General features: G+C 48.4%; 1 protein-coding gene across 2 annotated transcripts in view; it reads left to right on the forward strand.

Moving 5' to 3' along the window:
- Positions 1-20,875, forward strand: part of TECPR2 (tectonin beta-propeller repeat containing 2) — a 148,172-nt gene that overhangs the window by 62,133 nt on the left and 65,164 nt on the right. For both annotated transcript variants that reach the window (XR_008513231.2, XM_024231463.3), the window contains exons 7-12: positions 3,357-3,489; positions 7,341-7,673; positions 9,804-10,780; positions 13,599-13,782; positions 15,999-16,172; positions 19,220-19,400. Coding sequence is in view for 1 of the 2 variants with exons in the window: in XM_024231463.3 (XP_024087231.2) it covers positions 3,357-3,489; positions 7,341-7,673; positions 9,804-10,780; positions 13,599-13,782; positions 15,999-16,172; positions 19,220-19,400 (1,982 nt within the window). In the remaining variant the exon portion in view is untranslated. The remainder of the gene's footprint in view (positions 1-3,356; positions 3,490-7,340; positions 7,674-9,803; positions 10,781-13,598; positions 13,783-15,998; positions 16,173-19,219; positions 19,401-20,875) is intronic.

The raw sequence follows: 20,875 nt of genomic DNA on the forward strand, positions 1-20,875 counted from the left end.
CAGGTTCAAGCGATTCTCCTGCCTCAGCCTCCTGAGTAGCTGGGATTACAGATGCATGCCACCATGCCCGGCTAATTTTTGTATTTTTAGTAGAGACAGGGTTTCACAATGTTGGTCAGGCTGGTCTTGAACTCCTGACCTCGTGATCTGCCCGCCTTGGCCTCCCAAAGTGCTGGGATTACAGGCTAGTATGTCAGTCACCCAGGCTGGAGTGCAGTGTGCAGTGGTGCAATCTGGGCTCACTGCAACCTCCACCTCCCGGGTTCAAGCAATTCTCCTGCCTCGGCCTCCCAAGTAGCTGGGATTACAGGTGCGCACCACCACACCTGGCTAATTTTTTTGTATTTTTAGTAGAGACGAGGTTTTACCATGTTGGCCAGGCTGGTCTCGAACTCCTGACTCAGGTGATCCGCCTGCCTCGGCCTCCCAAAGTGCTGGGATTACAGGCGTGAACTGCCGTGCCCAGCCTTGTTCTTTGTAATCTATTTGGGTCATGTTTTTTCTGACTACCAAATTACTATGAGCACATACAGTGATAACTCAAATACACAGAAACAGTAGCAGAGGCTGGGCGTGGTGTCTCACGCCTGTAATCCCAATACTTTTGGGAGGCTGAAGCGGGCAGATCACCTGAGGTCAGGAGTTCAAGACCAGCCTGGACAACATGGTGAAACCCCGCCTCTACTAAAAATAAAAAAATTAGCTGGGCCTGGTGGCGCACGCCTGTAGTCCCAGCTACTTGGGAGGCTGAGGCAGGAGAATTGCTTGAATTCAGGAGGCAGAGATTCTAGTGAGCCGAGACTTCACCATTGCACTCCAGCCTGAGCTACAGAGCAAAACTCCATCTGAAAAAAAAAAAAAAAGAAACAGTAGCAGAGAACTTTAGTTCCTGAGGAGGGGCCCTTCCCTCAGCGTGCTTTCTTTCCTCTTATTTTGCCCTTGTCTTCTTACTCAAATGGAGCCACATCATTTTGCCACTTGGGTTTTTGTTTTGTCTTGTTTTTGATTTTGATTTTGATTTTGTTTTTGAGACGGAGTCTGGCTCTGTCGCCCAAGCTGGAGTGCAGTGGCGCGATCTCGGCTAACTGCAAACTCCGCCTTCCGGGTTCACGCCATTCTCCTGCCTCAGCCTCCCGAGTAGCTGGGAGTACAGTCACCCGCCACCACACCCGGCTAATTTTTTGTATTTTTAGTACAGACTGTGTTTCGCCATGTTAGCCAGGATGGTCTCGATCTCCTGACCTCGTGATCCACCCGCCTCGGCCTCCCAAAGTGCTGGGATTACAGGCGTGAGCCACCGCGCCTGGCCGCCACTTGGTTTTTTTGTTTTTTGTTTTTTATTTTCAGTTTTCTTTACTTAGCAACATATCTTGGGCAAATTTCCAACATCATTAAACTCATGGTAGGAAACAATTTCTGCTTAAACCAAGATGATAACAGATTATCATTAGAGACAGATTTAGAAACTTTAAACAAAGCTGTTTAGTTTCAGTTTCTCCTTGTTTTAAGAGCAGAGCTTTTGCTCTTTTTAAAATAATCTCCCTGCCTCACCCTCCCAACTCCTCACCCGCAGACTCTAGACCAGGCCCTGTCCTGTTCACATTCTTCCATTCTGAGCTCAGCAGGCCTCTGACAGGCATCCTTTCCTCTTATAAGCAGAGCCTCACTATAGAAAATAAATGGTTTTCGGCCAGGCGCAGTGGCTCACGCCTGTAATCCCAGCACTTTGGGAGGCTGAGGTAGGTGGATCACCTGAGGTCAGGAGTTCGAGACCAGCCTGGCCAACATGGTGAAACTCCATCTCTACTAAAAATACAAAAATTAGCCAGGCATGATGGCATGCGCCTGTAGTCCTGGCTACTCGGGAGGCTGAGGCAGGAGAATTGCTTGAACTTGGGAGGCGGAGGTTGCAGTGAACCAAGATCACGCTACTGCATTCCAGCCTGGGTGACAGAGCAAGACTTAATTTGAAAAAAAAAAAAGAAAAGAAAGGGTTTTCTTCTTTGGTGTGTGTCAGCAGAACATGAAGTTCATCTTCTCCTCATTGAATTCTTCTGAATTATTATCAGCCGTGCCTGGTAACACTGGTTTGGCAGAAAGAAAACTGGCCCGGGGTGCGGGGGCAGAACTACACTCAACTCTTCTAGCCTGGTTCTGCCTTTAACCAAGAGTCTCTTATCGGCCTGAGCCTGGTTTCTTTTCCTGTAAAATGGTGGAGTGGAAGAAGCATCGACTTAGGGGAATCACCAAGGTGCTTTGAGTTTGTTCATTTTATAAGGGATATCCTGAAAGGTATTTTTGCACCCTTTCCTCAGTTACAGAGAACTTCTTTCTCTGGATACCTTTTGAACTTATGTGCGCTTATTAATTAGTAGCATCAAGATGCTTTGTAACTGCGCATTGGTTCTTTCATCTGAGCATTTACCCGATGCTTTACCCAGTAGGTATAATTAACTTCATTTTATAAGCAGAGAAATGGAGACGGGGGACCATCTGGGACAGATGTCACAGTCACCCTCAGAGTCTGGACCACCCAGTGGCAGCATGACTGGCAGCTTTCAGAAACAATTGTTATGTTTGCAGCTGTCCATCAGTTATTTAAAATTAGCCAAAAACATAGACTCTCCTTCTACAACAGACTAGTCTCTTATTTGCACTGTCGACAGTAAAGCAAAGACTTGCTTTAAGTCAATGTGGGCTCGGGATGTCCTGTGTTTTGTTGCCATCCGCTTTCAGATAATGCTGGAGGAACCTCCCCTCCCTTCATGTATTCATTCAAAACCCATGAGTTGCAGTGCATACTGGCCTCTCCTGCAGGAATGCACACAGTAGGGGGACTAGACGTGTCTGCACGTTATTTCAGCCCAGGAGTGGGGCGCCAAGCAGAGGTTTGGATGAGGTGCTGCGAGCCCTGAGAGCCCTGGGCGTTGCAGTGGAGGGCGAGCTTGTCAGAGGCTGCTTCTCACAGAGGTGGCATCTGGAGAGAACTGGAACTCCCCCAGCAAACATGGATAGGAAAGGAATTCGAGCAGAAAGAGAAGCACATGCATGCACCTTGGAGGAACAGGGCTGGGACTGGGCTGGGAGGGCCGGTGCACCTGCAGCAGGGACGAGGGCAGGGTGGCACGTGGGTCGGAGATGACTGAGGCCCCACCCTGCCAGGGGACCCCTCAGATCCTGCTTACCAATCTGTCAGATGTTACCTAACTTTGGATTGAATTGGAATTTTCAGAAAGTTGCCATAGTAAAGTGCAGTTATCATTTGACTGATTTGGACTCTCACACATGCATTTTTATGCTTTGAGCTGTTACCATAGTTTAGTTTTCTGATTTTTTTTTTTTTTTTTTTTTGACAGGCCACAATTGCTGGTTTGGAAGGATCCGGCGATATTGTGTCTGTTTCGTGCACAGAAAATGAAATATTTTTCTTGAAAGGAGATAGGAACATTATAAGAATTTCAAGCAGGCCTGAAGGATTAACATCAATAGGTTTGTATTTATTATAAAATGTACCATGTATATGATGGGAAGTACTATACTCTGTTGTTTGTAATTGCAGTTAATAATTGATCAAACTTACCATTGGGCCAGGCACGGTGGCTCACGCCTGTAATCCCAGCACTTTGGGAGGCCTAGGTGGGTGGATCACTTAAGCTCAGGAGTTTAAGACCAGCCTGGGCAACATGGTAAAACCCTGTCTCTACCAAAAATACAAAAACTAGCCAGGCGTGGTGGCGTGCACCTGTGGTCTCAAGTACTCAGGAGGCTGAGGTGGGAGGATCGCTTGAGCCTGGGAGGCAGAGGTTGCTGTAAACTAAGATTGCACCACTGCACTCCAGCCTGGATGACAGAGTGAGACCCCATATCAAAAACAAAACCAAAAACTTACCATTATTTTGCTAAACTATTGCAACTTTATTTGAACATGGAGGATTTGGAGGGTTTCCTCTGATTCTTTTTTTTTTTTTTTGAAATGGAGTTTCGCTCTTGTTGCCCAGGCTAGAGTGCAATGGTGCGATCTCAGCTCACCGCAACCTCTGCCTCCCAGGTTCAAGCTATTCTCCTGCTTCAGCCTCCCGAGTAGCTGGGATTACAGGCATGCGCCACTACGCCAGGCTAATTTTGTATTTTTAGTAGAGACAGGGTTTCTCCATGTTGGTCAGGCAGGTCTCAAACTCCCAACCTCAGGCGATTCGCCTGCCTCCGCCTGCCTCCGCCTCCCAAAGTACTGGGATTAAAGGCGTGAGCCACTATGCCCGGCCGCTCCTCTGATTGTTAAAATAGTGTTTACAGTACATTTCTTGAAAGTCACCTACTTTAAGGCTTACATCAGATAGTCTCACATTTAGTGGAGTTGCTTTCATGGTTGTGGAAGATGGGAAGATTGAGAAAGGAGGAAGGAAAAATCAGAAACCACTTTACTGATCCCTGCTCTCCGTCTGAGGCAGTATGTGGAATTAATGCTCCAAAAGACATAGATTTGCATAAAGTTTTAGAATATTTAAATCTGTCATCTGGGACATACCGTTTACCCTTAACTCAGTTCTTCCTTGTAGGATTTATTTTTCTCTGTGCTTTTGATATTTTTTGGTAATTCATACAAGCCCAAATTTTAATGAGCAAAGAATCCTAATATGTGTCCTCTTGCGGACATCCACGTACTTTATATATTTGGGTTCCTCAGGGAACTTGTTCCTAATAGTGGCAACAACAGCCATGTGGGCCCCATCACCCTCCTCCTCACTACCATTACCTCTGATGTCAGAGAGGGCAAATTGGGGTGAATATTCCAAAACATAATTTGTATAAGAAGTGAATAAGCTCTGACTCTTGAGTTTATGAGCTGGGGGCCCCTCAGACAGTGTCATCAAAGGGGCAGCATGGCTTTCAGGAAGGGTGGTGACTTGGAGCCACCAGGCTAAGCTCTGGACCTCTGCTGCCCATAGAGCTTTCTGCTCTCATCTGCCCTATCTGGTAGGCAGTCCCTGTCCATGTGTGGCTGCTGAGTACTTGCAATATAGCAAGTGCAGCTGAGGGATGAATTTTACATTTTGTTTAATTTTTTTTTTTTTTTTTTTTTTGAGACAGAGTCTTGCTCTGTATCCCAGGCTAGAGTGCAGTGGTGCAATCTCTGGTCACTGCAACCTCCACCTCCTGGGTTCAAACGATTCTCCTGCCTTAGCCTCCCGAATAGCTGGGATTACAGGTGCATACCACCACACCAGGCTAATTTTTTGTATTTTAGTAGAAAGGGGGTTTCACCATGCATCATGTTGCCCAGGCTGGTCTCGAACTCCTGAGCTCAGGCAGTCCTCCCACCTTAGCCTCCCAAAGTAATGGGATTGCAGGCATGAGCCACCGCGCCCAGCCTAAATTTTGTTCAATTTTGATCAATTTGAATTTCAGTAGTTACAAGTAGCTGGTGGCTGCCTATTGGACAGGGAGCTCTAGGCAAGATCTGCCATTAACTTATGTAATCTTCAGCAAGTCGCTTCAGAGCAGAGTCCTCCCCTCCAGTCTCCAGTGTACACTTCATTGCCTACAGTCTGCCCCTAACACATGCCCTCAATAGAATGTGGGTGCTTCAAGGGCAGGAATTCCTGTGTCTTATGGACTGCCATGTCCCAGCAGCTAGCCCTGTGTCTGGCACACGGAGGATCCCCGATAAAGAGAGGATGGCGAATGGATCAAAGTGGGCTGTGGTCTTGTGTTGAGGGTACTGTAGCTGGAACTGCTCTGGCCTGGTGCCCTGTGGTGTCGTGTTGCAGCAAAGATGAGTCCACTGCAGTGGGAAGCTCACTGGCCCTTGGTCTTGGGGACAGGAGACAGGGACTCACATGCCTGCTCTCACTCTGCGGTCTACTGGCCTTGATGCTGTGTGGTAATGGACTTCTCTGTCTTGAGTTTGTTCTAATGGAAAATTACCTTTCCCTCTTCCAGGAAACTTAATTACAGGTACACATGTATTTTTCAAATGCTCTTTGAGTAATCTTAAAGTATATTCAAGGCAGAGTCTTAGTATGAAGTATAACTAAGCTGTTTTGTTATACACAGGCATCTCTCATTTATAAATAATTTGTAAATTGAAGCGAGAAATGCTGTATTCTTAGTATTTTTTTACTTTTTTTTTTTTTTTTTTGAGACAGGTTTCACTCTGTCGTGCAGGCTGGAGTGCAGTGGCATGATCTCAGCTCATTGCAACCTCCACCTCCCAGGCTCAAATGATTCTCCCACCTCAGCCTCCCAAGTAGCTGGGACTATGGGCGTGCACCACCACACCCTGCTAAATTTTGTATTGTGGTAGAGATGGGTTTTCGCCATGTTGCCCAGGCTGGTCTCGAACTCCTGAGCTCAAGTGATCTCCCCACCTCGGCCTCCCAAAGTGCTGAGATTATAGGTGTGAACCACCGCACCCAACCTTTCCTTACTATTGAGTTGCTTTAAAAAGACAGCTATACGGCCAGGCACGGTGGCTCACGCCTGTAATCCCAGCACTTTGGGAGGCTGAGGCCAGCAGATCACAAGGTCAGGAGATTGAGACCATCCTGGCAGACACGGTGAAACCCCGTCTCTACTAAAAATACAAGAAATTAGCCAGGCGTGGTGGCGGGCGCCTGTAGTCCTAGCTACTCGGGAGGCTGAGGCAGGAGAATGGCGTGAGCCCAGGAGGTGGAGCTTGTAGTGAGCCGAGATTGCGCCACTGCACTCCAGCCTGGGTGACAGAGCGAGACTCCATCTCAAAAATAAATAAATAAATAAATAAATAAATATAAAAAGACAGCTATGGCAAATTATTTTACTGATTTTAATATATGAGCTTCTTGAAGAACAAAAACTATTTCTTAGACTCTTTTGTGTGATTCTTTTAGTTTTGCTGGATTTTTTTTTTTTTTTTTTTTTTTTTTGAGATGGAGTCTCACTCTGTTGCCCAGGCTGGAGTGCAGTGGCGCAATCTCGGCTCACTGCAAGCTTTGCCTCCCAGGTTCACTTCATTCTCCTGCCTCAGCCTCCCGAGTGGCTGGGACCACCGGTGCCCGTCACCATGCCTGGCTAATTTTTTGTATTTTTAGTAGAGACGGGGTTTCACTGTGTTAGCCAGGATGGTCTCGATCTCCTGACCTTGTGATCCACCCGCCTCAGCCTCCGAAAGTGCTGGGATTACAGGTGTGAGCCACCGCGCCCAGCCTAGTTTTGCTGGTTTCTATGAATTTAGAATCATTCAGTTCTTTAGCTGGCTGGTGCCTCTGTGACAACTAGTATTTACGGCTAGCAAACCTGGATAAGTGCACATCAGCTCTCTCTTGGATCACCAGTGGTAAAATCAGACTCTTCTTTCTTAGTGAGAGATGGTCTGGAGATGTCTGGATGCTCAGAGCGTGTCCACGTGCAGCAAGCAGAGAAGCTGCCAGGGGCCACAGTTTCTGAGACGAGGCTCAGAGGCTCTTCTATGGCCAGCTCCGTGGCCAGTGAGCCAAGGAGCAGGAGCAGCTCACTCAACTCCACCGACAGCGGCTCCGGGCTCCTGCCCCCCGGGCTCCAGGCCACCCCTGAGCTGGGCAAGGGCAGCCAGCCCCCGTCACAGAGATTCAACGCCATCAGCTCAGAGGACTTTGACCAGGAGCTTGTCGTGAAGCCTATCAAAGTGAAAAGGAAGAAGAAGAAGAAGAAGACAGGTACCCTCTGTAGCTGGCACACACCCACCTGGAGTTACAGTCTTTCCAGATTCTCTGGGAGTGCTACTGCTCACTGAGTGAGCAATGGTCCATACGTCCAAAAGCAGAGAACACATACATTTCTTCCCCAAAGGACTTTTACTGCAAAATACTTCACATTAACGGAAAATACACACACACACACACACACACACACACACACACACACACACAGTAAGGTCTAAATGATGACAGAACACCTGTGTACTCACCACCCTGCTTAAAGGGTCTCGGTTTTGTACTTTTCAATATTTATTTGTTTATGTATTTTTATTATTTATTTTTTGCGACAGAGTTTCGCTCGTCGCCCAGGCTGGAGTGCAATGGCGCAATCTTGGCTCACTGCAACCTCGCCTCCTGAGTTCAAACGATTCTCCTGCCTCAGCCTCCCGAGTAGCTGGGATTACAGGCGTGCACCACCATGCCCAGCGAATTTTGTATTTTTAGTGGATACGGGGGTTTCTCCATGTTGGTCAGGCTGGTCTCGAACTCCCAAACTCAGGTGATCCGCCCGCCTCAGCCTCCCACAGTGCTGGGATTACAGCGTGAGCCACCGCGCCTGGCATAGTTTTCAGTATTTAAATTAAAATGTCGGGGCCGGGCGCAGTGGCTCACGCTTGTAATCCTAACACTTTGGGAGGCCGAGGCGGGCAGATCACGAGGTCAAGAGATTGAGACCATCCTGGCCAACATGGTGAAACCCCGTCTCTACTAAAAACACATAAATTAGCTGGGCTTGGTGGCATATGCCTGTAATCTGAGCCACTCGGGAGGCTGAGGCAGGAGAATCACTTGAACCCGGGAGGCAGAGGATGCAGTGAGCTGAGGTCGCGCCACCGCACTCCAGCCTCGCAACAGAGCGAGACTCCGTCTCAAAAAACAAAAAAAAAAAGTGTTGGTTTATCCATGTATACCATTGATTAAACCAGAGATTCTGTGAGCCTGGGTGGAAAGTCATGGAAACCGGAAGATCTATGCTGGTAAATACTTGGGACATTTTATGTTTAGTATTGAATATGATACCAAATATGGGATTTAACATTGAATTTTTTTCTTTTTTTTTTCAACTTTTATTTTGAATACAGGGGGTCCATGCGCAGGTTTGTTACACGGGTATACAGCACCCAGGTAGTGAGCACAGTATGCAGTAGGTGATTTTTGACCCGTGCCTCCTCCTCTCTCACTCTGGGAGTCCACAGTGTCTGTCCTTCCCATGTTTATGTCCATGCGTGCTCAATGTTTGGCTCCCACTTACAAGTCAGAACATGCTGTTGGTTTTCTGTTCCTGCTGCATTAATTTGCTTAGGATTACGGCCAGCGGTTCCATCCATGTTGCTGTAAAGGACAAGATTTCAGTCTTTATTTTTATTTATTTATTTATTGGAGACATTTTCACTGTTGTCACCCAGGCTAGAGTGCAATGGTGCGATCTTGGCTCACTGCAACCTCCGCCTCCCAAGTTCAAGCAATTCTCCTGCCTCAGCCTCCCAAGTAGCTGGGATTACAGGTGCCCACTACCACGCCCAGCTAAGTTTTTGTATTTTTAGTAGAGGCGGGGGTTTACCATGTTGGACAGGCTGGTCTTGAACTCCTGACCTAAGGTTGCCCACCACCTTGGCCTCCCAAAGTGCTAGGATGGCCTACAAGCGTGAACCACCATGCGCGGCCTGGATTTCATTCTTTGTTATGGCTGTGTAACACTGAATTTTTTAAACCTTTTACTCCTTGGTTCCTATTAATCCTCTCTAGCTAAGATGACTGCAACATTGAAGGAAATGTTATTAGATTTCTAAGCATTTTAATAATTATAAAGAATTGGTTTGTGACCCAGGTGAACATCTCAGTTTGTCCCGTTTTTTCTTAGCTGGCATTTCTTGAATGAGGCCTCAAACCCATGGATTTGTTCAGTACTTGCATGCATAGAAAGCATCTCTTTGTTGGGATTATTTGTACTTACGAGGTTTATTCTTCATTCACCAAATATCCTTTATTTAAAATATTTTTTCTTGAGCCAAAAATATGTGTGCGAGTTAGTCTCTTACTAATCATATAGAACCGTGCCTTATTTTGAATGTTCTTATTCTGAATTAGAAGGTGGAAGCAGGAGCACCTGTCACAGCTCCCTGGAATCGACACCCTGCTCCGAATTTCCTGGGGACAGTCCCCAGTCCTTGAACACAGACTTGCTGTCGATGACCTCAAGTGTCCTGGGCAGCAGCGTGGATCAGTTAAGTGCAGAGTCTCCAGACCAGGAAAGTGGCTTCAGTGGTGAAGTGAACGGTGTCCCGCAGGAAAATACTGACCCCGAAACGTTTAATGTCCTGGAGGTGCCAGGATCAGTGCCTGATTCTCTGGCTGAGGAAGATGACATTAGAACTGAAATGCCACACTGTCACCATGCACATGGGCAGGAGCTCCTCAATGGAGTGAGGGAAGATGTGGGAGGCAGTGATGTCACAGGACTCGAAGATAAGCCGTGTCCTGCAGACGATGGACCAAATAGCACACAGTTACCCTTCCAAGAACAGGACAGCTCTCCTGGGGTGCATGATGGGGAAGACGTCCAACCCATTGGCCCCCAAAGCACTTTTTGTGAAGTCCCCCTCCTGAACTCACTCACTGTGCCTTGCAGCCTCAGCTGGGCCCCAAGTGCTGAGCAGTGGCTGCCTGGGACCAGAGCTGAAGAAGGCAGCCCCGTGGAGCCCAGCCAAGAGCAGGACGTCCTAACTAGCATGGAGGCCTCTGGCCACCTCAGCACAAATCTCTGGCATGCTGTCACTGATGATGACACAGGTCAGAAAGAAATACCCATCTCTGAACGTGTCTTGGGGAGTGTGGGAGGACAGCTGACTCCGGTCTCTGCTTTGGCGGCCAGCACTCACAAGCCCTGGCTTGAGCAGCCTCCACGGGATCAGACGTTGACGTCCAGCGATGAGGAGGACATCTATGCCCACGGGCTTCCTTCTTCATCCTCGGAGACAAGTGTGACAGAGCTCGGACCTAGTCACTCCCAGCAGGACCTGAGCCGGCTGGGTGCAGAGGATGCTGGGCTGCTCAAGCCAGATCAGGTATGTGGGCTTGGGTGGTGGGAAAAGTAGCTAAGGCTTCTTTCTTAATGGGAATAATTGTCAAGACTGATTATTTTCCTTCTCATGGAAAGAAATTCTATTACTACTGCAAAATCCATAGGCCAACTCTGTTTTCAAGTCTGGGTTTCAGGGGATTTCCAGCACAGGGACTAAGAGTGGCTTGAACTACTTCTGACCTGTTCTACCCTGCTCAGTAACCTGCCTCCCCGACCAAGGTAGCGTCTTTCTGTTTCCTCTGACCCCACAAGTGCAGGCTGGTGTAGGCACTTACTGTTAGCCATCGTAGGGCAGGGCTGAATTGGCCTGGGGCCATCTCAGAAAACCAGTGGGCAGAGGACTGTCCACCCGTGGAGTAGAGAAAGCTCTGAGCAGTTTGGAGGCCGGGAGTCTCCTGTCCTCCTCCTCAGACCCCTCCAAGGAACCATCTGCAAGAGCACGAGGCCATTTCCAGAACTGCTGTCTCCTCAACCTCCAAACAGTGGCTCCAAGGCTCCCCTGCAAGCTGTACAGGAACCAGTTTGGAGTAACCAGTCTTTGTAGGTCCACCCAGCACATGTAACTAGGAGATGACTTTTAACTGTCCTTGAGCATTTTATATTAAAAGTGATTTTTTTAAAAGTGCCTACTTCCCTTAGCAAGTAATTATTACTAGATATATTTGTTTCAAAACTGCGTATTGCCGTGTCTCCTACTGACTGTCGATGTGAGGTATGAATTATGGCTGCGCACTTACAGCCACGTGTGCTTTCCACAGTGTACACTGGCTTCTCTCAGTGCTAGCAGTGTGACGCTTGGTCAGTGCTCACCATGTGCAGGTATCCCACGAAGCACTTTACAGGTTTAACTCTTTTATTTCTCTGAACACGAACTATAAAATAGGCACTCACCTTGTCCCCATTTTACACAGGAGAAAATGGAAGCATAGAACAGCTAGACAGCTTGCACAAGGTCACATAGCAAGTGAAGGGTGGGCCCCAGGACCCCTTTGCTCACCCTCTGTGCTGTCATGCCTCAGAAGTGAAACATGCTGCTTACTTGTTTTGAGACAAAATGCCATAAGGCTGGCTTTTTTTTTCTTTTTCTTTTTTTTTTTTTTTTTTTTGAGACAGGGTCTCACTCTGTCACCCAGGATGGAGTGCAGTGGCGCAATCATGGCTCATTGCTGCCTCGACCTCCCCAGGCTCAAGTGATCCACCTGCCTCAGCTTCCTGAGTCACTGGGACTACAGGCACGTGCCACCATGCCCAGCTAATTTTTGTATTTTTTGTAGAGAAGGGGTTTTGCCATATTGCCCAAGCTGGTCTCGAACTCCTGAGCTCAAGCAATCTGCCTGCCTCGGCCTCCCAAAGTGCTGGGATTACAGGTGTGAGCTGCTGTGCCTGGCCAAGGGTGGCCTTTTATTCAGTCATCCGGCATTTATCTTTTCAACACAGTGGTTCTTGAGTGGCCTTGACTGTCAGCTTCTGTGATTGTGCTGGGGACCACAGTGCAAATGGCAGCTAGTTGTGGATTCCACCTTCCTGAGCCTCAGAGTCTTGAGGGGGAGCCAGGTATATGTTCACATCCTCGCAGTTGAGTGGGACTCAGGTGAGGGTACTGAGCAAAGTGCAGGGCTGCGGGAAGCGCAAGCAGCATGGCCCCCTAATGTCTGGGCGTTAGCCAGGCAGACTGTCGGTGGGGTGGGGTATTGGAATTCTAGGCCAGAAATTTAGGAAAGCCCTTACTTAGGTGACAGAGATCCTGGCCCTTTGAGCCCCTGACCCCTCTAACTTCCTCTCTTCCTCATCCCACTCCAGGTAGCTGGGAAGCCAAGACATTTTATGGTGTGTTTCTATTTGGAGGTTGGGTGTGGAAGTAAGACTTGCCATGGTGAGCAGGGCTGGATTGAGAAGAGTTGGGCACCATTTTCTTTGAAGTAGTTAACTTCTATGTGGGTATCTGTACAAATACATTTATTTTCTTTGCATTTATTGAAAAGTGTTAAAGTACAAAGACTTTATTTAGCTTTGATTTTTAAAAGAATTCTAGCAAGGTCGGGCGCAGTGGCTCATGCCTGTAATCCCAGCACTTTGGGAGGCCAAGGTGGGCGAATCACCTGAGGTCAGGAGTTCGAGACCAGCCTGGCCAACATGGCGAAACCCCGTCTCTACTAAAAATACAAAAATTAGCCAGGTGTGGTGGCAGACGCCTGTAATCCCAAGTACTCAGGAGCCTGAGGCAGGAGAATTGCAAATTGCTTGAACCCAGGAGGCGGAGGTTGCAGTGAGCCGAGATTGCGCCCCTGTACTCCAGCCTGGGCGACAGAGCGAGACTCTGTCTCAAAAAGGAAAAAAAAGAAAGAAAGAAAATATGGTGGAAAAAAAAAAAAAGACAGTGGTAGTGCCATATATCCAGTGCCTCTGTAATGATTAGACTACAAAAAATGGACTAGCATCCAAATGTTGAAGAACCTGGCTCTTTGTGTAAGGTGAGGTATGCCTGCAGAATAATAGCAGCTCCTTCGTAACGTGATGTGATGCTCTAAGCGTTACATTTGCAAAGGTGTTAGAACAGGAGAAAATGTCATTCAGGGACTCCAGGGAGTCTTTGTAGGGAGACAGCAGCACACGTTTCAGAACGTTTGTAGTAGAGGGGTGTCCACAGATAGCAGGAGTTGGGAGAAGGGTTGACTTGGCTTCTTGCTGACCCCTTTTGCTGTCTCGTGTTAATGATATCTTCTTGCCTTTCTTACTGACAACAGTAAGCCAAGTGTGGCTGTGTCCTCTGCCACAGAACTCACTGGCTCTGCCCTTGTTAGTTTGCAGAAAGCTGGATGGGCTATTCGGGTCCCGGCTATGGCATCCTCAGCTTGGTGGTCTCCGAGAAGTATATCTGGTGCCTGGACTACAAAGGCGGCCTGTTCTGCAGTGCGTTGCCGGGCGCCGGGCTGCGCTGGCAGAAGTTTGAAGATGCTGTCCAGCAGGTGGCAGTCTCGCCCTCAGGTTCGCCTCCCCACTCTCCCTGCTCCCGCTCCCCGCCCCGGGGTGCAGACATCTTAGTTCAGGGCTCCCCTGCAGCAGCTCTGGGCTCACGCTGCCCTGTGTTCACCAGGTTTGCCTCTTCCGGAACGTTTGAGGGGTTTTCTCCAAAGAACGTGAATTGCTTCTTTGGATGTCAATTCATAGTGTAAATGGGTGTTCAGTTTGAGTTTTTGTTTTCTTTATTAATTGCAATGGTAAGCTCTGATCATATTTTTGTAAGCTAGACAAAAAGTTTGAAAATTGAGGGACTTTTTTAGGGATATTAATATACAAACTCTTTATAAAAATAATATGTTTCTGTTTCTCATTGTTGCTTTAAAGCAACCGAACTAACGAAGATGGGCCCATGGATATGTTGGATGTATTTCAGTTATTTGGCTTCCTCTTTAGGAATTCTGTTTTAATGAGCTCTCTGCTGTGGGTGAACAGTCTACTCCCTGACTCTAAAAGGAAAGTCCATTCATTCCTTCATGCTGCTGTTAGGCCATTGTTAGTGAACTGGAGCTGGTGTTTCCTGAAAGACATTCTCCTGGGCTGGAAGACCTCCCTTATCTCCTTATCTGCATGGAATCATTTGCTTGTTTTTTCTTTTTCTTTTTCTTTTTTTTTTTTTTTTTTGAGACGGAGTCTCACTCTGTCACCCAGGCTGGAGTGCAGTGGTGTGATCTTGGCTCACTGCAAGCTCTGCCTCATGGGTTCACGCCATTCTCCTGCCCCAGCCTCCCGAGTAGCTGGGACTACAGGCGCCCACCACCATGCCTGGCTAATTTTTTTGTATTTTTTTGGTGGAGATGGGGTTTCACTGTGTTAGCCAGGATGGTCTCCATCTCCTGACCTCGTGATCCTCCCACCTCGGCCTCCCAAAGTGCTGGGATTAGAGGCGTGAGCCACCGTGCCCAGCTTTGCTTGTTTTTTCTTCAGGTTGTGTTGGCCACGTCGGCACCTATGCTAGTGGGGACGCTTTTGCCTTGAAGCAGCCTGGTTTACTGTCAGGACATTGGAATAGAAGTCAGATGAAGCCAAAGCTGAGTTGGTGGCTTGGGACCTGTCTGTCCTCTGTAACTTCACTGTGTTTCCGGATGAATTTCCCTTAATTCTCCCTGGTCTGTGTCACTGTTTAAAATATTAGTTTGTTCAGTGTTGTTTTTCTTGCTTGCTTTCACTGTTTGTTTGAAAAATATTTTTCTTTAGAGACTGGCTAACAACCCACTCCACAAGCTGTCATTACACAGTTGTGCATTTTAATTCATTTCTCGTTGCTGTTGTTTACCTTCAGGTTTGTCTCCTTAGCCTTTTAGAACTTTGGTTCTATTCCTGATTACATTAGTTACTTGTATTCCCAGGCCCCTTGGTCCCTCACTGTGCTAGCGGGAACTCTGCATCTCCACGAGATTCACCTGCTCAGTTGACGTGTCCTTCAGGGCCCAGGCCCATGTCCTTGGTGGGCAGCAGAGCCCTTGTGCCAGGGGTACCACAGGCAGAGAAACCTGACAGGCCCTCTAGTCCAGCCCAGCTGGCACTCGGTGATCACTGGTGGCCCCTCGTCTTGCCTGCGTTGGCCTGCACCAGGCCTCCAGCTGCAGCGCTATCCTGTCTTCCCTCTCCTCTCTCTTCCTCCGTCTCTTCATCAGAGTCTCCTTCACAGTGAAAACGGGCCAACTCAGTGCAAGTGTGTTCCTTCTGTGCATCTTTTCCATTCAGCTCATCCAGAACTGATCCTCCTCTTTGAATCCCTAAAGGACTTTTTCAGCCTCTCCTAGGGCACTAGTTGTGCTCAGGATGTTTATTTGGAGACTTATCAAACCTAATAATGTCATCAGTGTTTCTCCTCCTGTGTGAGGAGTGCCTGTCATGTGCCCAGCTCTGTGGCCATGTGGTTGACCTGCCCCCACCTGCAGTCTTTAGAGCAGCCCTGTAAGGTGGAGATGATCCCCACTGCCCAGGAGGAAAGTGAAGCTTGGAGACGGGCGGTGACATGGAGCCTGAAGCTGCATAGCCGCTGCTGGGTGGTGGCCAAGGGCCCAAACCTGGGTCTGGTGGCCTCTTTCCCCACTTGGGGGGACAGAACAGGATGTGTTTTAGAAATCTTTCTCCTCTCAATGCCCAGCATGAAGACTTTCGTGTAGAAATATATTCTAGTATTTATTGGACAATGAATAGAATTTTTATTTCCATAGGAGCCCTTCTGTGGAAGATTGAACAGAAATCTAACCGGGCTTTTGCTTGTGGGAAAGTCACCATCAAGGGGAAGCGGCACTGGTACGAAGCCCTGCCCCAGGCAGTGTTTGTGGCCCTGAGCGATGACACGGCCTGGATCATCAGGACCAGTGGGGACCTGTACTTGCAGACAGGTAACCGCGGGCTGCGCTCAGGGGCCTGCCAGCTCTGCCGTCACTGCCTCTGCTGCACCCTGCTTTGCTACTAACATGCTTACCACAATCACTATGATTAAGAGGCTAAATCCATTCGAATTAAGATGCTTCTGGGAAGAGAGTATTTGCCATTTGGCATGTATTAGCAGTTTCCTGCATTGACACAAACTCAACCCGGGACAAATTTAGGGCAAAAATGAATAGGATTATATGGTGAGATACAGAAACAGAATCTTATTCTCCTATGGCCAACCACCGCGTATCACGTATCCTACAATGTCAGATCTTAAGAGGAAAGAATACAGAGGAAGGACATAAAATTCATTTCCCCCTTTAAGCTTAAGTTTAAGTGGCTGCATGTTTTTTTTTTGGCCATTTCAAAGCCCGGCTCCTATATACTTATTTACCTGTAGGCCAGGAAAAAACGAGAATAAATAATTTGCTCTTTTTTATTTTGAGACGGAATCTCGCTCTCTTGCCCAGGCTAGAGTGCAGTGGTGCCATCTTGACTGACTGCAACCTCTGCCTCCTGGGTTCAAGTGATCCTCCTGCCTCAGCTTCCTGATTACAGGCTGGAATTACAGATGCCCACACCACGCCCGGCTAATTTTTTTGTATTTTTAGTAGAGATGGAGTTTCACCATATCGGCCAGGCTGGTCTTGAATTTCTGACCTCAAGTGATCTGCCCACCTGAGCCTCCCAAAGTGCTGGGATTACAGGTGTGAGCCACCACACCAGGCCATAATTTGCTCTAAATAGCAGTTCAGGCTGGGTGTGGTGGCTCATGCCTGTAATCCCAACACTTTGGGAGGCCTCGACAAGCAGATCATCTGAAGTCAGGAGTTCAAGACCAGCCTGGCCAACATGGTGAAACTCCGTCTCTACTTAAAAAAAAAAAAAAATACAAAAAATTAGCTGGGTGTGGTGGCGCATGCCTGTAATCCAAGTTACGTGGGAAGCTGAGACACAAGAATCACTTGAACCTCGGAGGCAGAGCTTGCAGTGAGCTGAGATCGCACCACTGCACTCCAGCCTGGTGACAGAGCGAGACTCTGTCTCAAAACAAGACAAAACAAAAATAGCAGTTCAGCAAGTCACAGGAAGCTGCCCTCAGGGAAGTTTTTAGCTGATGGAAGGGCACAGTGGGACTTGCTTATTAAAAATAAGCTGTAATGACAGTCAGTGTTTACTATCAGCAGGATGGGGAAGGATCTTCCACCAGCAATGTGATTTATCAGTATCTGGAAGGACTGTGGGGCAGGAGTTATCGTTGGTTGTCCAGAGGCCACGTTGGATTTTATGTAAAGATCAGTCTTCCAGGCGTTTAATATTGTTGATTCCAGGATAATGTTGTTGTTGTTGTTGTTGTTTTGAGACTGGAGTCTCGCTCTATCGCCCAGGCTGGAATGTAGTGGCAGGATCTCGGCTCACTGCAACCTCCACCTCCTGGGTTCAAGCGATTCTCCTACCTCAGCCTCCCAAGTAGCTGGGACTACAGGCACGTGCCACCATGTCCAGCTCATTTTTGTATTTTTAGTAGAGGCGGGGTTTCACTATGTTGGCCAGTCTGGTCTCAAACTCCTAACCTCGTGATCTGCCTGCCTCAGCCTCCCAAAGTGCTGGCATTACAGGCGTGAGCCACTGGCCTCGGGAGCATGTTTTAATCTCTGCTGTGAGTCGTCAGCTGGGGATGAGTCTTCAGGTTGAAGCCCTTGCACAGCTGGCTGTCTCCTAGCTGTGTAAGAACCTCTAGCCTGGGTGCACAGCCATGCTGGCTTCATAGGCCATATGCTGGCCCAGGTCTCTCCAGCCTAGTTCCTGTGTCTTTCTTTAAATGAAAGTAGCTCTGGCAAGGCACATGCACATCTAAGCTGCCAGGACATTTGAGCTTTGGTCATGGGGGAAGACAGGAGGTGCTTCTGGCCTGGGGGTGAGGAGCGAGTGACCTCTAAACCAGTAGTGCCAGAGGAATCACCAGGACAGTGGTTTCACATGAGCTGGCCCCACCCAGACCTGCTGGATTAGGTCCAATCCCTCTGGAGACTGCTCAGGAGTGTATTGTGTAAGAAGTCCTGCAGGTGATTCCCACCTAGTTTAGTGGAAGGAAATATCACCCAAGGACTGCAATACCATAGGTGCATCTGTGATTAGTCACGGAGCATATCTGAGTACCGAGACCTAATTGCAGGCCTAAGGTCGAGGAATACAGGGTTGTAGGCGACAGTTGGTCTGTCTGCTCCCCTGGGAATAGCCTTTGAGCTCATTTAGGCATACTTTATTGACAGGCCACAAGGAGGCAAGGGAAGAGCCCTAGACAGGGAGCCAGGGACCCTAAGCTTTGGCCTGCCACTGCCTTGCAGTTTGACAGACCTCAGATTTCATCTGGGAAATTCGGGGTTTCATTTTATTAGTGGAACCTCGCACCCAGTCAGAGCAGAGAGGAGCCGCCGTGCTGGAGCTCTCTGCAGGGACGACTGCAGGCCTCAGGTCCCTGCCAACTCCAGCAGCACTGCAGCCCTCTCTGCCTGGAAGAGCCGCTCTGCCCTGCAGCCTCTGGGCCTCCATCTGGCCACTCTCCTGCTCTTGGCTTTTGTGTTCTTCTCTTAGAACTTCTTAAGCTACATTGGGACACCAGATAATTCTGAATTGTTCAGTTTTCAAAGAGTGTCTAAAACTGCTTTCAGATAGATGTTACATTTAGGCAGAATTTAACCACTTTATGTTGACTAAACCTGACAACAAAAAAGCGGCCGGACAGGGCAGCTCCCGCCTGTAATCCCAGCACTTTGGGAGGCTGAGGTGGGAGGATCTCTTGAGCCCAGGAGTTTGAGATCAGCCTGGGCAACGTAGAAAGGCCCTGTCTATATTTTTAATTAATTAATTAATTAAAGTTTTTTTTAAAGCACTCATCATGAAAGAACATAGCAAAATACCAAAAAAGGAAAAATAAGCCAATAACCAAGTCAAAATGAGGCGTGGAGTTCTGACTGTGTGTCTTTGGGGCTTCTTCCCATCTTCCTGGCAGGTCTGAGCGTGGATCGCCCTTGTGCCAGAGCCGTAAAGGTGGACTGTCCCTATCCGCTGTCCCAGATCACAGCCCGGAACAATGTGGTGTGGGCGCTGACAGAGCAGAGGGCCCTCCTGTACCGGGAGGGCGTGAGCAGCTTCTGTCCGGAAGGCGAGCAGTGGAAGTGTGACATCGTCAGGTACTGGTGGGCCGGAGACTCCTTTCACGTCGTGCTTGTCCTACCCTTCGTTCTTGTCCACTTGACACCACAAGGCACCATGAGGCTGTTCCTGGGAGGCAGCACCCGCAGCCTCCATGGCTATAGGCTAAGCTTGAATCTCTGCCTAATTCTGACCAGCAAACTGGATGTCGAGTCGGAGCTCACTTTTTAAAAATGCTGCCGCCCTCTGTGCAGCCCTGAGCATCATAGCGTCATGAGTCTGTCATGACGGTCTCTACTCAGAATTGCCCACCGTCAGGTAGTTCCGGTTTAGTGTCTGTGACGGCTTAGGTCCAAATATTTTTCTTGATTTTCATGCTATCAATTGAAGTTGATCTCTGAACTGTAGCTTTTTTTTTTTTTTTGATATAGGTTCTCACTCTGTCACCCAGGCTGGGGTGCAGTGCGACGGTCATGGCTCACTGCAGCCTTGACCTCCGGGCTCAGGTGATCCTCCTGCCTCAGCCTCCTGAGTAGCCGGGACTACAGGTGCATGCCACCATACCCAGCTAATTTTTGTGTTTTTTGTAGAGATGGGTTTTGGGTTTTTATCATGTTGCCCAGACTCATCTCGAGCTCTTGGGCTCAAGCAATTCTCCTGCCTTGGCCTCCCAAAGTGCTGGGATTACAGATGTGAGCCACTTTGCCTGGCCCGATCTCCGAACTGTAATTTATTAAGCTATTTTTTTTTTTTTTACCATTCAAGATGTTAGTTACAGAATTGCCATCAGATCATTTTACTAATATGGAAGTATTAATAGTCCTTTGAAAAACTAGATTGGGATATTCTTGGTTTGAATTTAGCAAGCCAATAAACTTTCAGTGAATACCTATTAAGAGCCAGAATGGTCCAGGTGTGGCGGCTCACGCCTGTAATCCCAACACTTTGGAAGGCTGAGGCAGGCGGATCACGAGGTCAGGAGTTTGAGACCAGACTGACCAACATAGTGAAATCCCGTCTCTATCAAAAATACAAAAATTAGCCAGGCGTCTCAGGAGGCTGAGGCAGGAGAATCACTTGAACCTGGGAGGCGGAGGTTGCAGAGAGCCGAGATCGCACCATTGCACTCCAGCCTGGGTGACAGAGCAAGACTCCATCTCAAAAAACAAACAGACAAAAAAAAGCAACAACAACAAAAAGCCAGAATGGTGCTAGGGGCTGGGTACGCCAAAAGGGCTGAGACTGGCCCTGCTCTCACCAGTTCCAGGTCTCTTGGGGGCCCCGTGCATGGATGGACACCCATTAGCACAGATGGCCCTAAACAGGAGTGTGGAGCGTGCAGCACTGAGGGAACCATGGACTCCATGCAGGGATCAGGAAGGCAGCATGCAGAGTGGACCAACAGCTAAGCCTTGAAGCTGACGAGGGCGTCTCCAGCAAAGAGGGCAGTGTCTGCCTAGGTCCAGCTGCACAGAATAGCCTGGCACATCAGGGGAGTTTACAGTCACTCCCT

This window comes from Pongo abelii, chromosome 15 (genome assembly GCF_028885655.2).
Source record: "Pongo abelii isolate AG06213 chromosome 15, NHGRI_mPonAbe1-v2.0_pri, whole genome shotgun sequence".
Taxonomy (NCBI): Eukaryota; Metazoa; Chordata; class Mammalia; order Primates; family Hominidae; genus Pongo; species Pongo abelii.